General features: G+C 35.1%; 1 protein-coding gene across 1 annotated transcript in view; it reads left to right on the top strand.

The window, feature by feature from the left end:
* The window catches only part of COL22A1 (collagen type XXII alpha 1 chain), a 134,536-nt gene that overhangs the window by 92,789 nt on the left and 14,740 nt on the right, over positions 1-27,007 (top strand). The window contains exons 10-13 of the mRNA XM_031947436.1: positions 3,333-3,386; positions 6,589-6,633; positions 10,988-11,041; positions 15,065-15,109. Coding sequence (XP_031803296.1) covers positions 3,333-3,386; positions 6,589-6,633; positions 10,988-11,041; positions 15,065-15,109 — 198 coding nt within the window. The remainder of the gene's footprint in view (positions 1-3,332; positions 3,387-6,588; positions 6,634-10,987; positions 11,042-15,064; positions 15,110-27,007) is intronic.

Raw genomic sequence — 27,007 nt, 5'->3', positions numbered from 1 at the left:
GACTAAGCTCACCATAATTACAGAGTGTGGAGGAAATATTTGCTCTGATGGAATAAAGGAGATAAATGTTAGTTGACTGTCAAATTAATGTTTATAAATGCTTTAATATTTTAAAATTAAATAAAATACATAGGCTTATAGAGGAAAACTAATTCTATTCAAATACAATTATTTTTTCAAAAAATATTCATAGACCTAAAGTTAAATTTTCCTGGTCTACCCACCCATTATGGCTTGTTCCAGCTCTAATACTGTATGTCCTAATATTCTATCATTTAAGGCCCCCACCAACATATAGTGTCCTACTAGTCAGTGTCCTAAAACCTCTTCCATCTTCAGCATTCTTTGAGAACATCTTTTTCCTATCTACTAATAACCTGTCTCTCCCATAACTTTTGGAGATTTTTACAATGGAGTGCCTATCATTATAACAATTTCTGCTCTGTAAGAAACAGCCATTTAGACCAGAGCCTACACACCCAGCTCCAGCACCCTGACAAAAGAGCAAAAGCTCCAATACATGACGTTGGAGTTTCAATTGTTGGACTGAAAGGCAGCAGACACATAATCATCACATGAACATCCCCACATTTCCTTCCTTGGTTGCTTGTTAGAGCTACAGCAGCCATCCAAAGGCATCATTTTCCCTGGCTATGGTGTGATTTCATGTCTCTTTATCATCAATACTACCAATTGGCTAGGCTCACCATGATTACACTGTGTTATGAGGAAATGTTTGCTCGGCAGAATAAAGGAGATCATTTATCTTGTAGAGTGTTTTAGGTGTCAAACAATACTTTCCCAAATGTTATTCCATTTGATACTTAGAGCCACTTTGGCAGGGAAATGGGTCAAAGATAATTATCTCTATTTCATAAATGTGGAAACTGAGTACTAGAGGAGGGAAATGACTTAGAGCTTAGTTTTATATGACATGGGTCATATAAAGGGACATTAGATCTGGTCTAACCATGTCATTTTATAAGGAAAGAAAACCAGGAAATTTGCCCCAAATTATGCAACTAGTAAGTAAGTAGCAAGACCAAGACATGAACCCTTATGTATCTTCTAACTAGGAAGTCAGGAATCCTTCTGTTCAAATCCTGTCTTAGAAATATGCATGTTTCTTCTTGTGTAAAATGAAGGGGTGGACTTTGGATAGTCTTTAACATTTCTTCCTTTTCTAAAGCCAAGATCCCCTGACTCCAAATACTGTGTCCAATCACCTACATTGTGTTGCTTCTCCTTTTCCCCTTGGGCATTTATTCAGTGTAATTTTATTAAGACTCATATCAGCTCATACATTGGGTATGTACTATAAATAACTAATATCATTTAATCCTGAAGGTGATTGTGTAGGTAGTGCAGGTTGGCAGAATTAATTTATTTCCATTTTACAGGTAAGGAAACTGAGGCCCACAGAGGCTGTGTTACTCAATGAGACTTTCTAGCATTTATGTAGTGCTTACTATTTGCCAAACATTGTATTTAGAATTTGATTCTCACAATAACATTAAGCAGTTGGTACTGTTATTATCACCATTTTGTTCTTGAGGAAATTGAGACAAATAGAGACTAAATTACTTGACCAGGTCACACTGCTAATAGATATCTGAGACTGAATTTGAATTTGAGTCTTCTTGATTCATTTTAGTGCCCTACCTTGCAGCTCCATTATACAACTAGCAAGAAGCAAACATTTTGACTTAAGTATTGACATCTTAACCTAATGGTTCTCTCTCCCTAAATAAATTAAGGTCAAAGACTATATGATTTTCTTACATCTTCTGTAAAGACATTATAATGTCGGCCACATAACAGGGACTTTACAAAGATTTTTTCCCTTGACTTTCAAAACAAATTGTTTAGATCTTTAGGACAATTTCATGTGAAGATTTAGAGGGTTAAATGACAGTTGTGTCAAATCTTTGATTCCCACAGTAGAGTATAAACTCCTTGAAGGCGTGGTTTGTTTCTTTTTTATCTCTGTATTCCTAGAATTTGGAATAGTGCCTAGAGTATGGTGTCCATTTAATAAATGCTTATTGACTGATGATTTGATTTGAAGGCAAAGAGATTAGACTTCATATATGTAAGGCTATGAATTATAAGAGGCATATGCAGAGGCAAATTTAAGCTTAGTAAATAGAAGGGAGCACAGAGCCTTACTAACAGAGTTATTCATAAGTGGAATGACTGCCCTGGGAATGGTAGGTTCCTCCTCAAAGGAGACTTCCACATATATTAGACAGCTCTTGCTGAGGATGTTATAAAAAAGATTTTGGTCAGGTACAGGGGAGACAACATAGCTTCTGAGATTCTTTTCACTATCTAGATTAGCCTTCCAGATTATTTTAAGGACTTGAAAGACAGATTGGTTATTGGTTATATCAGTTTTATTTACTGCCAATTTGACATAGAATGGGAGAATCTAGGCTTGCATTGCAATTCAGTCATATCCTATATGATTTTGGGAAAGCTGATTTGCCATTTAACTGCTTTGTACTTCACTTCCCTCATTTGTAAAAATGGGATGTAAAATTAAATTAACTTTAGTCCTTTCTTTTTTATTGTAACTTTTTATTGACAGTACATGCATGGGTAATTTTTTTTACAACATTATCCCTTGTACTCACTTCTGTTCTGACTTTACCCTTTCCTCCCTCCACACCTTCCCCTAGATAGCAAGCAGTTTTATACATGTTAAATATGTTATAGTATATCTTAGATACAATATATGTGTGCACAACCAAACAGTTCTCTTGTTGCACAGGAAGAATTGGATTCAGAAGGTAAAAATAACCCGGGAAGAAAAAAAAAATGCAAACAGTTCACACTCATTTCCCAGTGTTCCTTCTCTGGGTGTAGCTGATTCTGTCCATCACTGATCAATTGGAACTGGATTAGATCTTCTTTTTGTCGAAGATATCTATAAAGTCCTTTCTATCTTCAAATCTACTATGCCATAACCTGGAGTAGGGAGAGCCTGATTCTTCATTGGAGATTTTGGTTATTATCATCCCTTTTGTTAATGTTGTTATGATTTAATATAATTCTAATTAATATAGTGATCAATCATAAGTTTAAAAGACCAGTAATAAAATATGTTTTTCCCTACTGACATAAAAGTGGTGCCATTTGGACCAACATACTTTTGAAAATGATAAATTCAGGAATTGTTTTGCTTGACTTTGTATATTTGTTGTAAGTATCTTGTGTGTTTTTTTCCCTCTCAAAGATTGGTGTTAGAAAAGATATTATTTTTATTAATTGAAGAAAGTTAATTTAAACATAATGATTGAATGTTATTTTTTCTTCTTTTTTTATTCTAGGGATCTATGGGCTTATCTGGGCCTCCAGGGAGAGAAGGAGCCAAAGGTGCCCAGGTATGTTTGAGAGAGTAGTAGATTAGACTTAATTATCTCGAGACCCCTTGAATTTATAATGCCAAAGTTCTATCTTCCTGTATTTCTATCAGTCTAATATTCTAATTTTGAGATTTTGATTCCTAATTAAGGTACTTTGAAAAGGACTTTGATGGTGGTATTCAAATCTCAGGATTCAAATCTCATCTTGGCTGTATGACTTTATTTTTTTATTTAATTTTATTGTTGTTGTTTTTTTTTTTTTTTTTTAACACACATTGCTTTATGAATCATGTTGGGAGAAAAAAAATTCAGAAGGGAAAAGGGAAAAAACCATGGGAGAGATTAAAAAAACAGGAAAAAGAAGTGAACATAGCATGTGTTGATTTATATTCAGTCTCCTCAGTTCTTTTTTGTATGCAGGTGGCATTTTCTGTCTAAAATCTATTGAGATTACTTTGGATCACTGAACCACAAAGAAGAACCAAATCTTTCATAGTTGGTCATTATACATTCTTGCTGTTATTCTGTACAATGTATTTTATTCTGCTAGTTTTGTTCAGTATCAGTTCATGCAAATCTTTCCAGGCCTTTCCATAATCAACTTCTTCATTAATTTTTATTGAACAATAATATTTAATTATCTTGCTATATCACAACTTGTTGAACCATTCCCCAACTGATGGGCATCCACTGATTTTTCAGTGCTACCAGGATGTATGACTTCAGAAAAGTTACCAATTCCCAAGTCTCAGTTTCCTCATCTATAAAAATAGCATTTAGATTAGATGGTTTCTGTTACAGCTCTAGACCCATGATCCTTTTTATAACATCCTAAAGTTCTACAGATATAAGATTATTTTATAAAAACACAACTCCTTAGTCTGATATCCTGTAAGCTCAAATTCTAGCTATCCTTGCAACACATTTCATTAAGTACGTTATGTGCATCAGGGCCAGGGGAAATAGAGAAAACTGAATTGTTATTGAGTGGAATACATCCTCGGGAGTAGCGTAGCCATTTCCAGAGCAACAGAAGCCAGGGGCTAAAGGTTAATAGTCTACATGTTCCTACTTGTTTCTATCACAGAGTAGTGTGTGATTTCCCTTGGATTAAATGTGCAAAGCTTCTCCTGGTATCAGTCTTCTCAGTGAGGAGAGGAAAAAATTTTATGGCCTGGGGACTTCCTTAAAAGTGAAGGCAATATGTCCTTTGGGCTGTGGGGGGAGCATAGGGCTCCGTAGAAGCTGGAGAGAATGGGAAGGGTATCTGGAGATTTACTCTTCCCTCTAACCACAAGATGCTTGAGGTTGTAAGGAGAGGAAAGAGTACCCACCATCATTTTGCCAGGCAGCTGTGGCTGGTCAGCTCACGGAGTTAGAGCAGCAGTGATAATGAGTCTGAGGTCATACACTGTTTCCCCACGGGGAGCAGTTAGCTTCTGCCCAATTTGTGGCTACAACCCAAGCGCCTCACTCTTTCTGGCCTCTCCTAGTGAGAGGGTACTTGGAAATGCAAACTCATTTTAATCTAGTATAAACCAAACATGGCAAGTCTACTCAGAAGCAAAATAACAGTATGATTCAGCCCAAAGACAAGCACAAGATATTTTTAGATTTTCCCTCTGGTCTTGCTTATCTTCACCAATGTTATTCTCTATCTAGAAGTGCAGCAGAGAGAGATGTGATTTTTTTTGTGCCCTTCCCAAACAGTTAGACTTGATATCAGAAACAAACAAACAATTCAAAACAGAAAAAACAAACAATTTTTCCTCCTAAAAATTATAGCAAGTGAAGTGATAGGTTCTAGGACAGAGAGTGAAGTTTCAACCCTCAACCTTTTGTGTTCTTTCTACTACGTTATACTGATTCCTAAGAATGAAAGTTGTTTTTAATGTCCCCAAGTTGAGTTTTAGCCCTCACTTAGTTCTGGCTCTGTCTTTGTGATTTTGGTTAGTATATTTAGTTTCCTCACCTACTCTAAATGTTTTCATCTATAAATTGATCAATCTCTGTATTGTTCTAATTTTAGTATATGTGCTACCCAAGCAAGCATTTCATATATAAAATGGATGGATTAGACTGGTAGCTCTCAAAATGTGGTTCTTGTTGTCTTTGAAGTCAAAACTAACCTAAAAAAAATACTTAGTTTTTTTCCCAACCACATAATTGTTTTAAGCTGAATTTTCTTTATATACTTCGTCTGAAACTATGTATCACAACTGATTGATTATAAGAGTAAATATAACACTCTAGATATTTTTTATTGAACTCCCTATTTAAAAAAATCTTCAAACATATGTAAAACTATGCCACTCTTCTCACTATTTTTATTTTAGAAAATATATTATTTTATCACTATTTTAATGTTAATATGTATTTGGTTTATTCCTATTTTAGTGAATTAATAAATCTTTTTAAATGTATCATTTGTTTTATTTCTAATACAGTAAATATCTATAGATATAAGCCATGTAAACAAAAACTATTTAGAGTAATCAATAATTTTTAAGCATGTAAAGGGATTCTGAGACCAAAAGGTTTGAAAACTGACTGGATTAAAATAATGATTTCCAGGGTTCCTTCCACTGCTGAAAAAAAATCTGTGCTCAAGGAGCCTTGTAGCTTTCATAGCCTATGTGTTAAGCCTGAAATTCTGTTTTCTACATGTTATGTTTCATCATTAATATGGAAACATATTTTGCATGACTTCACATGTATAATCAATATCATGTTGCTTGCCTTCTGAAGGAGTAGAGACAGGAAAGGGTACAGAATTTGCAGCTCAAAATTAAAAATAATGAATGTTAAATACTTAAAAATGTAATTGGGGGGTGGCTAAGTGGGACAGAGGATAGAACACAGCCCTAGAATCAGGAAAACCTGAATCCAAACCCTGCCTCAGATATTTGATACTCACTAGCTGTGTGGCTCTAGGTAAGTCACTTAACCCTAATTGTCTCACAACAACACTAGAAATGTAATTTGGAAATATTTGATGAAATAAATAACTATAACTATATATATTGGAAACTATGCTATGTTCTAAGATCCCTTTTGGTTCTTAACAGTTTATAGTTTCAAGGTCCTTCTAGTCATCTAGGTTTCTTTGAAAAAAATTTTTTTTCAAAATACCAGACTTAGAAAGAAAATCTGGGACTCTTTTCATAAATTACAGAATACCATTGTGACTTAGGTTGTAATAACATTTGTTTTCATTCAGGGGGAGACAGGGGAACCTGGATTACCTGGTGAGGTGGGTCTGAAGGTAAGCCTTTTTCTTTGTAAAATATTCCAAAGGGAAGAATTACTCTTTTTTATGATTTATACACTTTAGGGATGTAATACTTATTGAACTGAATTATGGTTAATTTTTTAAAAAAAAATTCAACAGATTAATCTATATGCATATTCATTTCTAGAGACATACTTGCAAAAGTTCAGGTAGTCAGCTAGATAAAATTGACTTTGGGTGAATTCATGAAAGATTGTATGGCCCAAGATTCTAATATATTAGAGGAATGAAATGAAAATATAGATGATAGCAGTGCATTAGAGAGGTGCAAAGCAAAGTAGTCTGTGAAGCCTAAGGGGGAGTGTCATTACTGATCAAAAAGCTTTAATGGATGAGATGCCATTAGGGTTGTGTTTTGAGGGAAATTGTAGGGATTCCACAAGCAAAGAAAGTAACAGAATCCTGCAGAGTTATCATAGAGAAGAGTCTGAGCAAAAGCGTAAAGGTGGGAAGATAAAAGATCTGTTAGGGGATCAAGGAATTATCCAGGATTCCTAGACTTTAACATGTAATCAGTATGAGATGAAGCAGATATATATAGACAGCAGTTTATGGAGCTCCTCAGATATGGAACAGAAGAATCTGAACATGATTTAGTGAGCAGTAAAAGGCCACTCAAGATTTTCAAGCAGACATTTTTGATTGACATGTTCAAAACTCTGCCTAAGGAAGATAATTTGGGCAGCAATATGGAAATTGGATTGTAGGTAGGAGAAGAGGACAGACTGGATATAAAATAGGAGGTGACTGAAGTAGTGCAGGTGCATAATAATGAGAGCCTGTACTGGGATGGTTACAGAGAGAATAGAAAGCAAGTAACAGATTAAAAAACTATTTTAAAGATGCAGTTGACAGGACCTGATAACACTGGATATGAGATATGAAGGAGAGGGAAAAACCCAAGATAGTTCTAAGACTACGCATATAAGATATTGGCGGAATGGAACATCAGACCCCAGGAGTACATTTCAAAGGATAACTGACTATATAGAAGGAGGTTGAGAATTATGTGCTGTAGGCATTTGGATTTACCACAGCAGAAGCTATAGTTGGCAGCCCCAGGCAGGAGCAGAGTCTGTCTGGCATTTTTTCTTGCCTCAGTTAAAAAGTATCGATAGAGACTGTCCAAAGAGAAGACTGTGTCTCAGCAATGTCCAGACTTGTTTCAGGTCTGTCCTCAGGACTCACCCAGCATCTTGCTGACTTGAGGGGAAAAGGGTGAATTGTGAGAATTTTGAGGAATTGCAGCCATTGTTTCACTTACTAATGCATCAGCAAAGTTCAGAGAACTGGGAGATAGGAGGGGATGAGGCGGGCTGGAAGGGGTGTAACTACCATGGAAGTTGGCAAGATCATGGGTCTGGTGAAGGAATTTCTCTTTGTCATTTTCTGAGGGATGCCAGTCCTCCCCTTGACTTTCAGGTTTCTGTATAACACACTAAGTAGAGACAGGTTATATTTTTATTTTTGTTTATTTTTCCCCTTTTGTGATGAGTTAGTCACCCCTGCCTTGAAACTGACTTCCTCTGAAAAGCTTAGCATGGAGAAGAAAAGATGTTGTAGGGTCATTGGTGATGGAGTTGATTGCTATCAGAAGCATCTGAATTTGAATCCCACTAGACACTTCCCCATCTTTGTGACTCTGGACATTCAATCTCTATCTGGCTCACTTTCTTTATCTGCAAAATGAAGAAGTTAGGTTTGATGGCCTGTGAGGTCTCTTTCAGGTATAAGTCTATGATTTTATGAAATCTCTGCAGATCTTTTTATCTTACTTGATCCTAAACACCTAGGTGGGGGGGGGGGGGGGCAGGCCAGATTGGAATTATTATCCCCTATCTTGCACATAAGGTTACTAATGCCAAGAAAGAAAGAGCGTGGACTTAGCCATCTAACTTACTAGAATTCTGTGAGGAAAATCCTTGTAATACTTAAAGTGTTATAAAACTTGATTTTAAGTGAAGAGGCTTGGAGAGGACAATGATTAGCACAGAGGAAAATAGCATAGGTTTCTATTGTACTTTTAGATTTATAAAGCATTTTTCTCAATACATCCTATGAGATCAGCAGTGTAAGCAATGATATTATCAATTTAAAGACGAGGAAAATGAAATTTAGAGAGATGTGATTGTCTTAGATCACACAGCCAGTAACTGCTAGAGACCAGATTCAAACTCGCATCTTCCCACCTGAAGTTAAACAAGCCAACTATTATTTATTAGGCACCTACTATGTGGCAATCACTGTGTTAGGCTCTGAGAATTAAAGTACTAATAATGAAATATTCTCTAATTGGAAGCCATAATGGATGCAGTCTTAAAGGTTGTGTTTTATAATAATGTTCAGGGATTTCACAAGCAAAGAAAGGAATAGACACTATTACAGAATGATTATGAATGTAAAAGCAGAAAAAATGGCAAGTTGTAAGGCTTATTGAGAATCTCATGCTAATGGAGGAAAAAAGGGGTGTGTGTATGTGCCTATGTGTCTGTTATCTATAAATCATATCAAATTCATTTTATTCATAAATAAAAACAAAGTAGCTAATTACAAGGTAGTTTTGGAAGAACAATTGCATTTGTGGGATGAGGAAAGTTTTTAATGCAGAAAGTAGTGATTATATTTCATCTTTAGAGAAGAGAACTCTATGAGGAGGAAATGAATGACATGAATCTGGGATGGCCATTGCAAAGACATGTGGATGAGAGCTGTAATGCAATGGGTGTAAGGAACAGAAAGAAAGCCAGGATGACTAGATCACAGGGGATAGAAAGGCTCAATGAAGTTGGAAAAATATGCTGAAGGTGTGAAGGGTTTTATAAACTACTCAAGAGGATTTACACTCTAAAGCTAGTAGGATGACACTGTAGTTCATTGAGTAAGGAAGTTACTTGGTTAGATATGTTTAAGGAAGATTACTGTGGCAGTAGTTTAAAGGGAGCACTGATATAGTGTGACAATTGAAGCAGGAAGACCAATTAGGAGATTGTTGCAATCATTTAGATGGGAGATGATGAAGCCTTGAATTAAGGTCGTCTCTTTAAATGGAGAAAAGTTGTCATCTGTAAGTGACATGAAAATAGAAAGTAAGGTATTTGGGCAACAGAAGGGATGGATAGTGTGAGGTAGAATAAAGATTCCAAGATATTATCAAAGTTAGGAGCTTGAGAGGCTAATGGGACAATAGTGTCTTTGACATAACTAGGAAAAGTTGAGACACTTTAGATATATGGAGTTTAAGATTGATTTGATTTGAATTATTCAATAACCAATTGGTTCTGTAAGACTGAAGTATAGGGGACAAATTTGGTCGGTCTCTCTCTTTCTCTCTCTCTCTCTGCCTCTGTTTCCCTCAATCTCTCTTTCCATCCCTATCATCTATCAACATATCAACATATTTCTTTCTCTCTCTCTTTCTTTCTTTCTTTCTATTTATCTATCTATCATGCATCTTTCTATCATTCTATCCATTTGCCTTTTACATAAAGATAATAATTAAACTCATAAACTAATAAAGTTTCCAAAAAGGAGAGTATAGAGAGAGATTTCCTATGACAGAATCTTGAGGAATAAGGATAATGAAAGGGCCTGGTATAGTATGGGCAAACAAGCCAAATCAAGTCAACAAATTTTGATTGACCAAGTCAACAAATGCTTACATGTATCAGTACTAAGTGCTATGATTACAAAGAAAAAATAAATTAAAGTCATCCCCTGTCCAAAAGGAGCTTTTCTTCTAATGGGGCAAGATGACAAATAAAGAAGACTGGAAAGTACAAGGTTCAAGGGAATATCAACATGGGGGAATTTTTATAAAATCTTGAGATGAAAGATGATTGGAAACTGTCTCAAATTAGAGGGTCTAGGACAATTTACCCATGACAGAAAGGGGCTTTAGAAGCAGAGGGAGAAGATAGATGAAAGGTAGTAAAGATGATGAGAGTAGACAAGTAGGCATAGATCCAAGAGAGAATAATATGATCGGTATCTTAGAAATAAGAGACATTTTTTAACCCAAAACCATTTCCCCTCATCTTATGCTGCTGCCTCAAAAATAATGAAATTTTAGGTGTTGAATGTGTTGCTGGGTTGGCCTGACATATTTGGGAGTGATGTTGACCTAGTTAACTCATGTCCTCCCATATATTTGCTTTTGTGTCAGGATAGCTCCAACTGCCTTTCATTACATAATAAGCTCTGAGTTTGATCACCCAATCTCTGCTTCCTTTGATTCTTCTCATGACAATGTTGGGAGCTTTCTCATTGCTCTTGTTTTTATTCTCCTGATGTTTGTTCTTTTTCTCTATTTTTGTAAATGTCTTTCCAGGGACCAATGGGACCTCCAGGACAAGCAGGGCTTCCTGGACAGATTGGGATTCCAGTAAGTAATGGTATTATCTAAAGAATACATTTTTTCCTATTGAAAATGTTTCTGCTTGAATTTAATCCCTTTAGAAGGTGACTAAGCCGTGCAGAGAGAAACTTCCAAGCCTCAGTTTATACTTAACACATAGCCAAGGTTCTAATTTCCACTATGCCCCCAATTAATCTTTGTACAACAACAATAAAACAATGAAATGATAGATTCCAAGATCTAACGCTGGAAGGGTCATCACAGTTCATCTAGTTCAAATCCTTTACTTTATAATGAGAAATCTGAGACCAGAACAGTGAAATCATTTTTCTATGGTTGCACAGACAGCAGCAGACCCAGACTATTTCTTACTCTCTTTAACCTTGCAAGTTTGAAAGAGCTGTAGATTTGAAGCTATAAGCCATGGGGTCAAATCCTGGTTTTGTCATTTACTAGTTAGTAAGTCACTTTCTCTGGTTCTTAACTTTCTGTATCTCTAAAGTCAGATGTCATACTATGAAGTCTCTAAGGTCCCTGATAACACTGTTGTCAAATAAAGCTTAACATGTTCCATTTGTAAGGGAAGTTTGTCTTTAAATAGAAGACTAAATTTTGGCAAAAGAGATCATTAATATGGGTAGTTTAGGTAATAATATTCTTACTGGAAAATGTTCTTATTGATTTGTTTATCTATCGATCAATCTATCAATCTGTTTCTTTTTTCTATCATCTATATATCTATCATGCATCTATCTATCTCTTTTTTCTCTCATCTTACTAGCTAGCTATCATCTATCATTTTTTCTATTTTTCTACCTATATGTCTGTCTGTCTCTCTGTTTTTTATATCATCTATATATTTATCATCTGTCTATCATCTACTATCTATCTGTCTGCTTATCTATATCTACCTGTCTTTCTTTTTTCTAGCTATCCATCTATCTATCTATCATGTGTCTTTTTTCTATCAGCTATCTGTCTGTCTGTCTATCTATCTATCTATCTATCTATCTGCTTTGGGGAACTAAGGATGGATAAGGTGACTCAATCATCAGGCCACTGAAATTATGACACAGAGAATCGCACTACAGTTTTACTGTATGCTCTGGCCTACTCTGTTCATAGCTTCACAGATCTTGGAATCAAAAGCTACCACAGATATTATCTATTTAAATCACTTCCTAAAAGGAGAATTTCTGTTAGAAGTTTGAGGTGAATTTCTTTTAGAGTACTTGGAAATTAACTGACTTGCCCAACATTGCAGTCATTCTGTTTCAGAGGTGAGCCTTAAACCCAGAAGGGGTAGCCAAGAAGACTCCCAAGCCAATTAACTATCTATTATCTATACCTGGTTGCCTTTCTTCCACATCTTAATGCCTGAATTACTGGATAACAGCAATTTTTTGCTCCCTGATCTTTTTTTTTCCTCTCAATTAAACATTCTTGGTATTAATCATCCTTCAACTAATAACAAGCATTTATTAAACACTAGATGTAGTTAATGTTATCCTAATTTTATAGATGAGCAACTAGGTAGCATAGTATGTAGGGCGCTGGACCTGTGGTCAGGAAGACTCATTTTCCTAATTCAAATCTGGCCTGAAACACTAGCTGTTTGCCTCAGTCTCTTCATCTGTAAAATGAGCTGGCGAAGGACATGTCAAACAGCTCTAGTATCTTTGCCAAGAAAACTCCAGATGGTCAAGAAGAACTGGGCACCACTAAAACAACTGATAATGATCTAGGATTTGTCTTTGATCATGCAGCATTAATACCAGATTCAGTTCTTTGCCCTAAGTTTCTTGATTTGAAATCCCATACTTTTTCCACTAAAACACTTTCAATCACAGGAAACTCAATATCTCATGAGTAAGCCCATAAAAGTTTTCAGTTCTGATTTATAGGAAGTTTTTCCTCATTTTGAGTAGAAACTTCCTCTTTATAATGTCCTTCATGTAATTGTTTCTACTTGTATTATGACTTTCTTCTACTTTCTTTTTTTCAGTTGGTGCTGATGGGGACTGAACCCCTGATTTCATTATTACAGGGGATTTCCAATAAGGGTATTTCCTTTACCAATCCAAATCAACAAGTAGTATGAAACATATAGTTTTAGAAAGTAATACGGGGCACTTAGATGTTAAGTGATCTGTCCAATATTCAATAGCTACTCTGTATCAATGGTGGGCCTTGAACCCAAGTATTCTTAATACTCTAGTCAGCTCTATATTGATTGTATTTGGATGTCTCACTTTAATGTGTTAATGCACTAAATACTCGATGACAGCAGTTATTCCTTCCTGATTCTTTTCTTCTCCATACTAAACATTCTTTATAAAAGCTTCAGTTAATTAACCACAAGCATTTTAATACCTAATGTATGTCAGACATAGTGCTAAACCCCAGAGATACAAAGATGGAAGTAAAACAGTTCCTACCCTCAAAAAGCTTACTTTCTAATAGGAAGATAACATGTGTTAACATTTCTAGATCTACTCATCTAGATATATCCTGTTATTTATCTCTCTCTCTCCAAATATACATATATATATATATATATATATATATATATATATAACTATGCACAATATCCCTAAAATCTGCACATATATTTATATGCTATACAGAATATATAGAAATTAAATACAATTTTGAGGAATGCACTAGCAACCGGGGCAATCAGAAAGGCTTCCTGTAGAAGATGGCTTTTGATACAAATTGTGACGTCAACTTTGTCTACATGTAATCTGGCTTGTTAAGAAATCATAGAAAGTCTGAAATGCAAGACAAAGGTACTTTGAGTCACTCCTCTCCCACTCAATAATACTCTAATATGATGATCTATATGCATTATCATTTCAGTGAAATGTTTCCATCTCTTGCCTTTTAGATGAAAGTGTGGTACTGCTTCTATAAAAAACTTATAGATTCCTGTTAAATAGAGCAACTGAGTTTGCAGTTATGAGATATGGGTTTAGCCTCAGTTTTGTCACATCTGTGATGATGTCTCTCTCCTCTAAAGTAATTTATTATTAGGACCATTCATTTTTCAACAAATATTCTCAAAACATCTATTATGTTTTGCACATATTATTGTGTTGGAATACACAGGAGCCACCTGACAGTGGCTGCTGGAGATCCAAACCAGAATGGATCTCCTCTTGTGAGAGGATGATATAAGGAGACTGAGAGACAGTTGCTATTCTCTGACCTCTCTGACTGAGAGACCATTGTGTTGTCTGACCTTCCTCCTCTTCCCTCTGCCTCCAATTTATCTCATTCCCAGTCCGCAACACCTGTGTCAGCAAAGGCTGCCCTGCAACTCCTTCAGATGTTATGATCCATATCTGTGGAAGCTCTTAGGGAATTGACCTGTCCCTTAACAATTGTCATTCAATCTTATATGACCTCAGCTGTTGGCAAGTGGATAGAGTGCCAACCTGAATTCAGGAAGACTTATCTTCATGAGTTCAAATCTGGCTTCAAACACTTACTAACTGAGTGACCCTGGACAAGTGACTTAACTATTTGCCTCAATTTCCTCATCTATAAATTGAGCTTGAAAAGGAAATGACTTCAGCATCTTTGCCAAGGACACCACAAATGGGTACACAAAGAGCCAGACACAACTGAAATGATTGTCCCTTATATGCAGATGATAGCTTTCAAATCTACATCTCTAGGCAGGAACTTACGTCTTCTCTAATTACCTTTATAATATTTATAAAACAAGCTGGTAGTCAAGAAAATTGGACTATAGAACTGGTTTTGCCACTAACTTGTTTTATGTTCACTCGAGAAATTATACATTTTTACTCAGTCTTCATTTTTCTATTTAGAATTCATTCTATCTGGAATGAGGGGTTGGGAGAAGATTTATCTTTCAGATCTTTTCTGGCACTAAAAACTCTGAGGTTTGCAGGTTGAGAGGCTGCCAGTCCCACTGAGTACCCTGTTTTCTGTATGTGGTTTAGACCAGGACAGAAAAGTGATGAATACAGGAATGTAATTGAAAATATATGTCATTACCTCTCTTTGTTTATTTGTCAGGGTCTCCAAGGAGAACGAGGAGAAAGGGGACCTCGAGGAGATAAGGTATTTAGCATATTCTTCAGTCTATATGATGTTTAGGATACAATCAGGGAAATAAAGTTTCTGATGACTGTCTTCTGTAAGTTATTACCATATGAACATACATGAACATGAGTATGTTTATATGCAACCAAAATTGTGTATATATGTGCATGTATAGCTATGTATTGGTTCATGTGTATATGTAAGCATATTTGTGCTTATAATGATTATATGGATATATTTAGCTCTCTTTAGTTCTTTTTTAAGAAAGCATAGACTTTCAATAATATTGAGATTGAAATGGAATCTCTCCACAAAGAAAAGTGTTACCTGAAACAAGGTCTTCCTAATTAGCTCTGTTTCTGACAGAGCATTGGACATTAAGCTTGGAGACATGGGTTCTTGTCCTGATTTGGTCCTTGGAATCTTGAGCAAGTTACTTCTTTTTTAAGTTTTTAAAATTCATTTTGTTTCTTTCTTAATTGAATTTTTCCCCAAATATATATAAAGATAGTTTTCAACATTCATTTTAGAAAGACTTTGTGTTCTAAATTTTTCTCCCTTTCTCCCTTAGCCCTTCCCTCCCCAAGACAGAAAACAATTTGATATAGATTGAATATATTCAATCCTTTTAAACATATTTCCCTATTTATTATGTTGTGAAAGAAAAATCAGACCCAAAGGACAAAAAAACATGAAAAAGAAAGTAACAAACAAATAAACAACTCCCCTAAAATAAAAAAGGTCAAAATATTATGCTTTGATCCACATTCAGTCTTAATAGTTTTCTCTCTGGATGACATTTTCCATATCAAGTTAATTGGAATTGCTTTGAATCACAGCACTGTTGAGAACCAAGTCCACCACAGTTGATCATCAATCCTTTCCTTCTCTTCCTCCTGTATAGAAAATTTATGTATTCCACAAATTTTGACAAGGGTAAAGTCTCCCTTTCTCCATACCAGATCTGGTGAGGACAGAGTTAACTATATTTAAGCAGAAAAACAGATTTGAAACCCTTCCTGAATAGGAGGTAACTAGATGTTCTTAAGAGAAAAAAGCTACATGCCCTCCAAAATATGTTGTTGTAGACAACTACAAAGGTTATCAGTTATGCCATCATCCCCTAAGGGTAAGAGGAAGAAGTATAAAATAGTTTGTTAGGCAGCTAGGTAGCCCAGTGGATAGAGTACAGGTCTAGAATCAGGAAGACTCCTCTTCCAGAGTTCAAACTGGCTTCAGGCACTTACTAGTTGTGTGACCCTGGGCAAGCCACTTAACCCTCTTTTACTTAGTTTCCTCATCTATAAAATGAGCTGATGACAAACTACTCTAGTATCTTTGCTGAGAAAACCTTAACATGACTGACATAAGTGAAAAAAAATGAACAACATTTTTTTTGAGCAACAAAAAAAAGCATGTTATTCTCCAGTAAAGGTAGCTATTAGTTAACTCAGTAACAGTGATAGAGAGGATTTTGTGGTGTATTTAATAGGAGAAAAATTTCTAAGTCATTAAAATGGATGACTACCACCCACTTTTGATGTTTTATGTAATCAGAATGATACTATCGGAAGAAACCTAAAAATTTTGACAATGATTATGAAGAGTCTTTAGGAGATCAAGAAGATGATAGGGACATAAGTTGTATTTTACTCACTTTTTAAAATTCAGTTTTTTTGGTAATCAGAGGCAAGGGAATGCAGAAGACAAAAATAATTTGGGAAATGAACTTATATATAGGAAGATGGTGACTGAGAAGGGTACATGTATTTCTTCTGAAGTATAGCTTACAATATAGTGATAACAGAATCTTGGCCAGAGATAGAATAAGCCTAAAAAAGAGTAGAAGAATGCATTTGCTGAATGTCTTGCAAATCTAATCTAAAGTGCTTGAAATAAAGAATTGGGGATAGAGAAGACCATATGTGTAGTATGTACATGCATGAGTGTATGTGTATGTATCCCAGCACTTAACTATAGTGTCACACATATAGGAGGCACTTAGAAAATGTTTATTGGCTATCTCCAAGCTAGTCACCGTAGGGAGAAGCTATAATAAAAGGAGAGGAATAAAATTCCAGAATTTGAAGGAGACAGATCCACAAAAAAAGCTAGTATTAAAATCCATGACCTCACCTCATTCTATCCACATGCTTCAAATATAGGCAATAAGCATAAAAACCTAGAGATCTTAATTCAGGTAGTCAAACTACAATATCACTGAATCTTGATGGGATGCATCCCATGCTGGCACTGTGTTTTTACATGGGTCTCCCTTATTCAAAAGAAACAGAATAGATAAAAAACAAAGGGGAAGAAAAAGAATAAGCATTCCTATAATGCCTACTATGTGTCAGGCATTGTACAAAGCACTTTGTATTAAAAGTCCAAAGTAGCATTATCTAGTAAGACAATATATTCATGAGGAGAAATGTAAGAATATGAGTGGAATAGTAATGGAGGAAAAGATGTGAGTTAAGATAAAGCTGAAGCAATTTTGTCACTATAAATACCAACTGAACAGAATGAAGAAAAAGATGAGGAACTTGGGAAACAATTCATAAGCCAAGCATAGAGGTATGATACGATAAATATATACATACATATATATATATATTAGTGATAAGGGACTTCTATGAACTAAACATCTGCTAGAACTCTCTCTTCTAAAAGGAGGACAACTAATAGCTTTCCTACTCAATGCTAATTTTATTCTTTAAAACATGAAGAATCAAATAAGAGGAAATTTTGTCTTGGGTTTTATTCTCACTAACATATAGTAACTGGTTGTTGGGTCAAAATGATGGGAATTCTGAGAAAAATAATCCTTTTCTTCCAGAGTTTGTGATACAGTTACCAGATAGTAAGAATGAGATTTGAATTCAGGTCTCCTAAATCTGCAGGTCCATAAAGATCACTTAGTCCAAACTCCTCCCTTTAAAAAATAAAGAAACCAGAGTGAGATGAAGTAAGTTACTTAATGTTATATTACTAGAAAATAGAACTCCTGGAACTTTAACAATGGTATTAATTCCAATACCATTGCGTTTTCTGTTACATGCTTTATTCTACAGAGTACATGTCAAATGAATGAATGGATGGATGGGTAATAAACAAGCAAATGAATGAACAGATATGTAAGAGACAATAGCCAAACTGTTCATTTCATTTATATCATTTTAATTCCCAATCCTTCCCTTTATTTTCCTCATGAATAAAATATGGGAGTTGGAAAAGATGATCTCCCCCTCCACAATTTTAACATCTAGTATGTAAACTTTATTTTTACATACAACTTTATACAATTTATAAATGTGACAATTTATTTGTTTTTATTTGTTTTATAAATGTGTTATAAATCTTGTCATTTCAAAGCTTGGACTTGATGGGACCTTGCACACATCATGTGCTCATTAAATATCTGTAGTATCACTGATAAAGAAAAGCCAAGGCCAGATTTGTTAGTAGATACTTCCTGGTATTTTGTAGCCTTCCTAAGAGTATAGTATAACATCTTCAAATTATATCTTAGAACCTACTTTAGTGTTTTATGGATGATTATGTTATTTGACTATTTAGTCTTCATTGGTTTTTGCTCCAACAACATGAAGACCAAACTCTTTTTAACCTCTATTCTCCCCAACTAACTAAGGGTAATTGCCCATAGTATAGACCCTTTGTCTTTTATGATACCATGCTGGATTAATTTGTGACTTCATATTTAAAGCTCATGTTTAAAGCCTTCCAAGAACCAGTTATCTTTTCCAAATACTTTTCTCATTTGCTTTAGAACAAGTAACAATCCCTTCCTAGTGTGTAGAGGCTTCAAAGGGTACAGATCCCTTCTCTCTATTGATTCTCAGCTGGCATTTGTTTTATTCATCTTTCATTAAGGTTTGTAGCTACCTTTCCTGTATAGAGCAAATCTAAAAATAAATAGGATCATCACAAATGAACAGTAAGTTTAAAAAAATAAATCTGAATGAATATATAATATTTCTTTAAAAAGATTGTTTAAATAAACAATCTTCAACAAAAAAATCATCAAATGAACAAGATATCATAAAAGCATAAACTTCATTCTATTTATCGTTTGCTTAAAAACAAATATTGCATGTTCATATGAGCAGGCACATGCAAATATAAATATACAAATAAATCTAAATTTTAATCAAATAATATATTTTTAATATCTGGATTCCCTTATTCATCATTTATTTTTAGATTATGAATGCTTACTAAACTAGCTGAGAAATATTTTATATATTAGACTTGAGCTACTTTTAGAAAAGAGAAGACAAGAAAAGTTATGGTTCTGGCCCTCTAAGAACTTAATATTCATATAGTAGTCATTTTTTTTGACAAAAACATTTATTTTATGTTTACTAAAGAGAGATTGTGATATATTGAAGAGAGAATGATTGGTTTCCTATCTTCAACTTCTTCCTTTGTAACCTACTAATCATGTCTGTTAGTTAATATCCTAAAGTCTCAATTCACCTATTTTTCAAAGTAAGCAAAATTCCATATTTTATGTCTACTTGTATGGATGTGTTTGTGTCTCTCTTGCAAACTGTATCCTCTGTGCTCTGTATTTATACTAAGTCCAATTTGAGGCCTCTCCCTAAAGTATCATTCACTTAGAGCCCCAATGTGGTCAAGATATTTTCATGAACCTCCATTGAGAGAATATGTCAAAGATAAAGTTCAAACCCATAATCACTAATCGTATAGAGAACATTCTTATTGTGTTTTAATGAACTCAAGCAAATCAATTCATATTCCCATTCCAAAGTCAAGGTTCTTTCCAAAGTTGTCCAACAAAGTTGTATAGGACCTAAATTATCCATCCTCCATACATGAAACTAATCACAAAAGTTTTGCTCACACTGAGGGAAGTTAGTCAACAAGCATCTATTCAATATCTACTGTATTCTAAGCATTAGTGATAACTCCTTGAGATGTAAAGAAAATTTTAAAAAATAATAAATTCCATCAATTGTGGGAGGGACAATATTAAAACCATTATTTGAAAACAAGATTTATACATGATATTGGAAATTATCTCAAAAGGAAGAACCAATATTAAGGAAAACTGGGAAGGTGTTACTGAAAGTGACACTTGAAAGAAGGCAGGAGATGGACATGTACGGAGAATTCCAAGTATGCAGAACAGCCAGTGACATTATCAGGAGTTAGGAGATGCAGTGTCATTCAGGTAACAAAAAGGTAGCCAGGTATAAAGTGGTTTGCTTTGGGACAGAGAGGCAACACTTCTTTTTTTTCCCATTTTTTTTATTATAATAACTTTTTATTGACAGAACCCATGCCAGAGTAATTTTTTTTTACAACATTATCCCTTGCACTCCCTTCCGTTCTGATTTTTCCCTCCCACCCTCCACCCCATCCCCTAGATGTCAAGCAGTCCTATATATGTTGAATATGTCCTAGTATATCCTAGATACAATATATGTGTGCAGAACCAAACAGTTCTCTTGTTGCACAGGGAGTATTGAATTCAGAAGTAAAAATAACCCGGGAAGAAAAACAAAAATGCAAACAGTTTACATTAATTTCCCAGTGTTTTTTCTTTGGTTGTAGCTGCTTCTGTCCATCATTGATCAACTGAAACTGAATTAGGTCTCTTTGTCAAAGAAATCCACTTCCATCAGATTATATCTTCATACAGTATCGTTGTTGATATACATAATGATCTCTTGGTTCTGCTCATTTCACTTAGCATCAGTTCATGTAAGTCTCTCCAAGCCTCTCTGTATTCATCCTGCTGGTCATTTCTTACAGAACAATAATATTCCATAACATTCATATACCAGAGGCAACACTTCTTATGAAATATGAAAGACACCTAACTGATATGAGATGAAGAGAAGAAAAGAAGACTCTTTCTGCAAATGACCTCAGCTCTTTATTCAATGAAATAAAAGATATCTCATGAATTTTATTTATTTTTATTTCAAAGTATTTATCTGTATTATTTTTAATTATAAATATAAAATATTTATTTTAAATTAATTATACTTAAGGCTTTTGGCACATCCTGTGTGAGGCAGGCTTCTTAACAGAGAAAATATGAGGAAGAGCTGTGAGTGGTTTGAATACAGCTAAAAAGGTTTGGAAAAGCCACTTTAGGAATAGGATAATAAACTGAGAAGGGAGGTATAAAAGGATTGCCTTGCAGCAGTGAGGACTCAGTTAAGCTTATGTAATACAAATTTATACTGGACTCAGCCATCACAAGTACCAAACAAAGACTCATGATTCTGTAAGCTTATCTATAATTAGGAAACTTACTTTCACAATCCCCTATATTTGTGTGTAAAGTATAAATAGTACATATACATCTGTGCGTCTGTGTGTATATATATATACGTGCATATGCATACATGTATATTTCTCAGGATTGTTGTAAAGAAAGCACATTGTAAATAGAGAAGTATTGTATAAATGCGAACTATTATACTATCCCAGGTACCACAGTTTTCCTTGGAGGTAAAAAAAGAAAAAACAGAATCCTACCCCTGTCTGACAGAGGGGTGGGAGAAAGGATAATAATAATAATGATAATGATAATGATAATGATGATAGAAATTAGAGTACGATCGATACAGAGGAGAAAACAAGTCAGTGGAAGGAGAGAGCACAGTGCTCAGAGGGACTCTCAGATTTGCAGTAGAGTTGGAAACTTAGATCTTAGAGAAACATAAAAGTTCAGCAAATAGAGGGCTGGCTATTTTTGATGTGAAGGAAACAGCAGGTAAAAAGGCAGAGAGGCAAGAGAGGGCAGGATGAGATCAGGCATCAGAGAGCAGACTAATTTAGAAAACATAGTTCATGTGGAGAAGGAGGACAAGACTGGATGGGCTGGCTAAGACCATTTTGTGGAATACTTTTTAAAACTATGAAGTGCTCTCCAAATGTCAGGTATTACATAGCAAAATCAGTTCCCTGCAATGACCCTGTATATATACAAAGTCACTTTCAGATAGTCAAAAAGAAAATTCATAGCCTCATAGAGTGATGGAATATTCTGATACATTAAATATGGTTTAGTCAACCCTTGGATCCATTTTACACATAAATAAACTTAAGCTTTGAAAAAGGGACTCACTTGCCCAAAGACACATTGCTAATTAATGACAGCTGGAAGTAGAACTTCTGTCCAATACCATTGAAAGATATGTATTGAGATGTGAGGATGGGGTCAGGACTGGAGAGAAGTATTTGATGATTATTCATACAAAAGGGATAATTGAAAGCATCAGGATAGATAAAATAATAATATCTAAATGTAATTTTTTAAACTTCCAAATGACTTTTTAAAAATCATTTATCAAGTTATGCACGAAGGCATCAGTGCTCTGCTTATTAAATTTCTAGATGACGAAAAATTGTGGAGGATAGCTCATGTGGATTCTAGAGTTAGAGCTCAAAAAATGTCAACACATTAGAATAATGAATCATACCACATAAGGTTGAACTTAATAGGGATAAACGTAAAGTCCTGCCCTTGGGTCTAAATAATCAACTATATAAAATAGAGTCTGAGGGATTTGGAGTTGAACAAGTTTGGGTAAAAAAAGATCTGAAGTTTTTAATGGATAGCAAACTCAGTATGAACCTTTATTATATTTCGTTCCAGACATCACATTTTAAGAAAGACTTTAACAAGCTGGAAAGCTTCCAAAAGGATGCAATATGGATTGTGAGAGGAAACAAAATCATATCATAAAATAAGCTTTTGAGAAGGCTCAGAAGATTTAGTATTTGAAGAAATGTTTCTCTGAGAGAAGGATCAAGCACATTATGCTTGCCCCCATGGGGCAGATCAAGGCTTAATTAGAGGAAGTTATAAAGAGTTATAAAAAGAAAGACTTAAGTGTTTTTACACTAGAAAGCTTTGTTACAATTGGAGTTGGAAAAAATTGCCACAGTGGTAATGGATTACATATATCTGGAATATTTTCTAAAATTAGCCAGAAGAATTGTGTTAAAAATCTTGATACTTACTATCTGTGTGAACTTGGGCAGAATTGTGTAGCTTCTCTAACCATTTGTTTCCCCACCTGTAAAATGAGAAGGTTGGCTAGAAAGACTCTGAAACCTCTATTTTCCTCTGGATTTATAAGCCTAGGGGCTCACAAAGCTGTATCTCCACTTTATAGAGTATGGTTGCTTGAATTCTTGTTGACTCCTTCAAACTCTAAAATTCTGATGCTGGGAATAGAACAGTCATGGAGTACTATGAATTCAAAGAAGGAATGACATTAACTGTTGACAAGAGTAGTCCGAGATTTCTTCCTTGTAGAGTAGGGAAGAAGAAAAGTGAAAACTTTAGCTCAGTTTTTAAAGACTATTTAAAATTGACTAAGTGAAAAGGATGGTGGAGAGCAAAGAGCTGGGCTGTTGTGTAATGCCTCTGCCCTTTGCTTCCAGCATCATTTTACTCTCTACCTTTTGAAAACCACTTATATTGTAAAAGGAAATTAGTCTACAGTCATTCAATTCATTGACGCAGCTCCCATCAAAATATTACTTTTAAAATACAGCTCTATGTTCTCCTGCTGTTAAGGGCTTTTTAAAAATAAGCTTTCTAAAACTCCTTGTTTAAAGCCTAAAAGACTTAAGGTTTTATCCAGCCAAGGGATGCTGAGTTTAGTGATTACTGCAGTGTTATACCTGGAAGGGACTTCAGAATATGAGAACAGAAGAAAAGAATGTTAGATCTAGATGTAGCCTCGAGATGTAGAATATTAATGCTGGAAAGAACCTTAACCTAGAAAGTCTAAACCAGGTAGGTTGACCGTGGGGATATAAACTATGAGAACACAGAAGAAAGTAACAAGAAAAGACTTTTATAGATCATCTAATCCAATTAAATCCTTTTGCAAATGAGGAGACAGGGAAAAGAAATAATGGCCAGTGCCATACAACTTGTAACTGGCTAAGTCATGACTATCGAATCCAGGCAATCAACATTTATTGAGAGCTTACTTTATGCTTGGTAACTACATGGCTCAATAGATAGAACTCCAGACCTAGAATCAGAAAAAAAGCTCATTTTCCTGATTTCAAACTTGGCTAGGCAAGTCACTTATCTCTGTTCGCCTCAGTTTCTTCATCTGTAAAATGAGCTGGAGACGGAAAAACACTCCAGTCCCTTTGCTAAGAAAACCCAAAGGATCAGGTAGGACTGCAAAACAACCAAACAACAAAACAATAATATGCCTTGTACCCTGCTACACATTGGGGTTATGTTGAAAGGCAGGAACAGCATCTTTGACCTTAAGGAGCACATACTTAAATGAGGAAAACAATATACAAATAGCTATACATACAACATATGTATTATATATGTATAATATATATTTATATATTACTCAGCTTTTTAAACTATGATCTCGTATAGGAGCTCATAACCCAATGTGGGGGTCATGAAATTACAATTTATTATCAGTAAATGTTTGATTTGCATACTTGTTATATACACCTGTGTGTCCAATGTCACATAAAAATTTGGGGGGTAAAAAGAGTTGCTCGTGGAAAAAAGTTAAGAAATTCTGATGTATTTTATACATGTATAGAAACAATAAATAAATTTCAATTTCTGTGACTGATAGAAATATACATATACCCAAAGTACATATAGAGAAATATATATATATATATGTGTGTGTGTGTGTGTGTGTATATATATATATATATATATATATATATATATATACTCACACATACACACTCTGTGTGTTTATTTATTGTAAATGGCAGGTAATTTCACAGGAAAGACACTAGCAGTACAGATGGGAGGACTGGACAGGGAAAAAGTCCTTGCTGAAAGTGAGATTTGAACTTAATCTTGAAGGAAATCAGGGTAGCCAGGAGGCAGAGATTAACAGGGCGAGTGTTCTAAGCACTGTGACCAGCCATGGAAAAAGGTACAGTGTTGGGAGATACAGTCCTTACGATGACTCTTGTTTTGTTGAGGTGCTGAATTTGCAGATTTCGGTAGGGATTTAGACTTGGTCATACTAGCTCGCCTATTGCTGATCAACCTAATTTGCTCGTTTTACTTGTTCCCTCCTTAAGTGTCCCTGAGCAGTTGGATAAATTAATTAACTGTATTCAGCCTCTTAATCAGTGGTGGCCCCTGATGACAAGGAGACACCCCAGGGGGCTGGTACAGCAGCTGCTTATGCTGTATCAGGCTACACAAGGTAATGGAGCAGAGGGCCACATTCAATTAACATTTCAAGGGAAAATAAATTTAGCACATTGTACCTATCAGCCACAGAAATTGGAATTCATTCTTTCTCCAACAGTATATTTCCAACTTTAATGGTATAATTAAAAAAAAAAAAAAAGCTTGAACTCAAGTTTATTGGACTGTGAGTTCCTTGAGGACAAGAACTATTTTTATTTTTATTTTTGCCTTATCCTAACCTCTTAACACAGTCTCTAGTGCATAACAGGCACTTGTTTTTATATTGTTCAGTCCTGTCTGATTCTCTATTTGAGGTTTTCTTGGCAGATACTGGAGTGATTTACCATTTCCTTCTCTTGCTTTATTACCAGGTGAGGAAACTGAGGCAAGCTGGGTTAAATGACAGTCACATAGCTATTAAATGTCTGAGGTCAAATTTTAATACAGGTCATTGATTAAGTGCTTATTTACTTGCTGTTGACTTGACTAGGGATAGGGAGCCTTGGATTCTAATGGGATATACTTTTAAGACAGTTTAGTGGAATGGTGGAATTGGCACAGGGGCTATACTCAGCAAGCCTAAAATTCAAATCTAACCTGCTCAGGCAGCATACCAGATGAATTATAGTCTCTTCCAACACTGTTTCTTAGAAATCATATAATCACCAAGTCCTCTTTCAACTCTCTATATATTTTTGGTTAGAGCAATAATAATTCTTATTTCTATAGCATATGAAATTTTACTAATCATTTCCCCTAAGAGATAGGTAATATAAATACTGTCCCCAATGTTAGAGGCTAAAAAAAAACTGAGTCTGAAAAGTTGTGACTTTTTACACAGTCATAAAGCTGGCAAATATCGTTGGTAGGATTTGAATTCAGACATCCTGATTTGTAACATTAACAATCTTTCCACTATATCACCTTGCCTTTCTGGTTCTCCCACGTCCTAAAAAGCCACAGCCTTGCTGGCTCTGGCATATGAGACTAGCCTTATCTGCCTCCCAGAACTGATGTGAAATGAAGACAATAAATGTAAAATGTGAATTCTGGAGAGCTCAGAAGCTCCAGAGAGAGTTGATGTTTCTGGCCTGTCACTTCCTTTATTATTACTCCCTCTTTCTAGTGGAATCCATCCCCTCTTAATTCTTAAACTGTGGAAGGGCTTCAGATCTGCTACTCTTCCTATAAATCAAATGATCCAAAGATCAACTGAGTCACAGGTAGAGAACATTTCTCCAAGTTCTAGGGAAATGGCCTTAATACAGGTTTCAGATAGTTTTCCTATATCCGAGCTCCCTCTACTGACCCTACTCCACATTGCAGGGAGAATGGGGCCACATTTGGACTATCAGCTAGATTTCTGAAGTACAGTTTTGTGTAACTTTCTGCTGTCACAGCTGTAGGATTGTAGTTGTCTGAATCTAAATTTAATGAGGGAAGGGACATTAGTGGTCACTAGTTCATCTCCTCCTTCTTACAGGCGAGGAAACAGAGCGGAATGATTAATTGACTTACTTGAGGAAATAGGTATGAACTGGAAGAGACTCTCCAAATCTGGTCTTCTTTAATTCCAGCTCCCCCCCTTATGCTAGACACTATCCTTTTTAAGAACACAAATTTTACTTTATGAAACCAAAGGTCTTCAGTGTAGATACTGGTCTTCAGGATTAGGGACTTAGCTCTTTTGGACTCTG

Source organism: Sarcophilus harrisii, chromosome 1 (assembly GCF_902635505.1).
Source record: "Sarcophilus harrisii chromosome 1, mSarHar1.11, whole genome shotgun sequence".
NCBI classification, from domain to species: Eukaryota; Metazoa; Chordata; class Mammalia; order Dasyuromorphia; family Dasyuridae; genus Sarcophilus; species Sarcophilus harrisii.
This window is presented reverse-complemented; position numbering and strand designations above follow the sequence as displayed.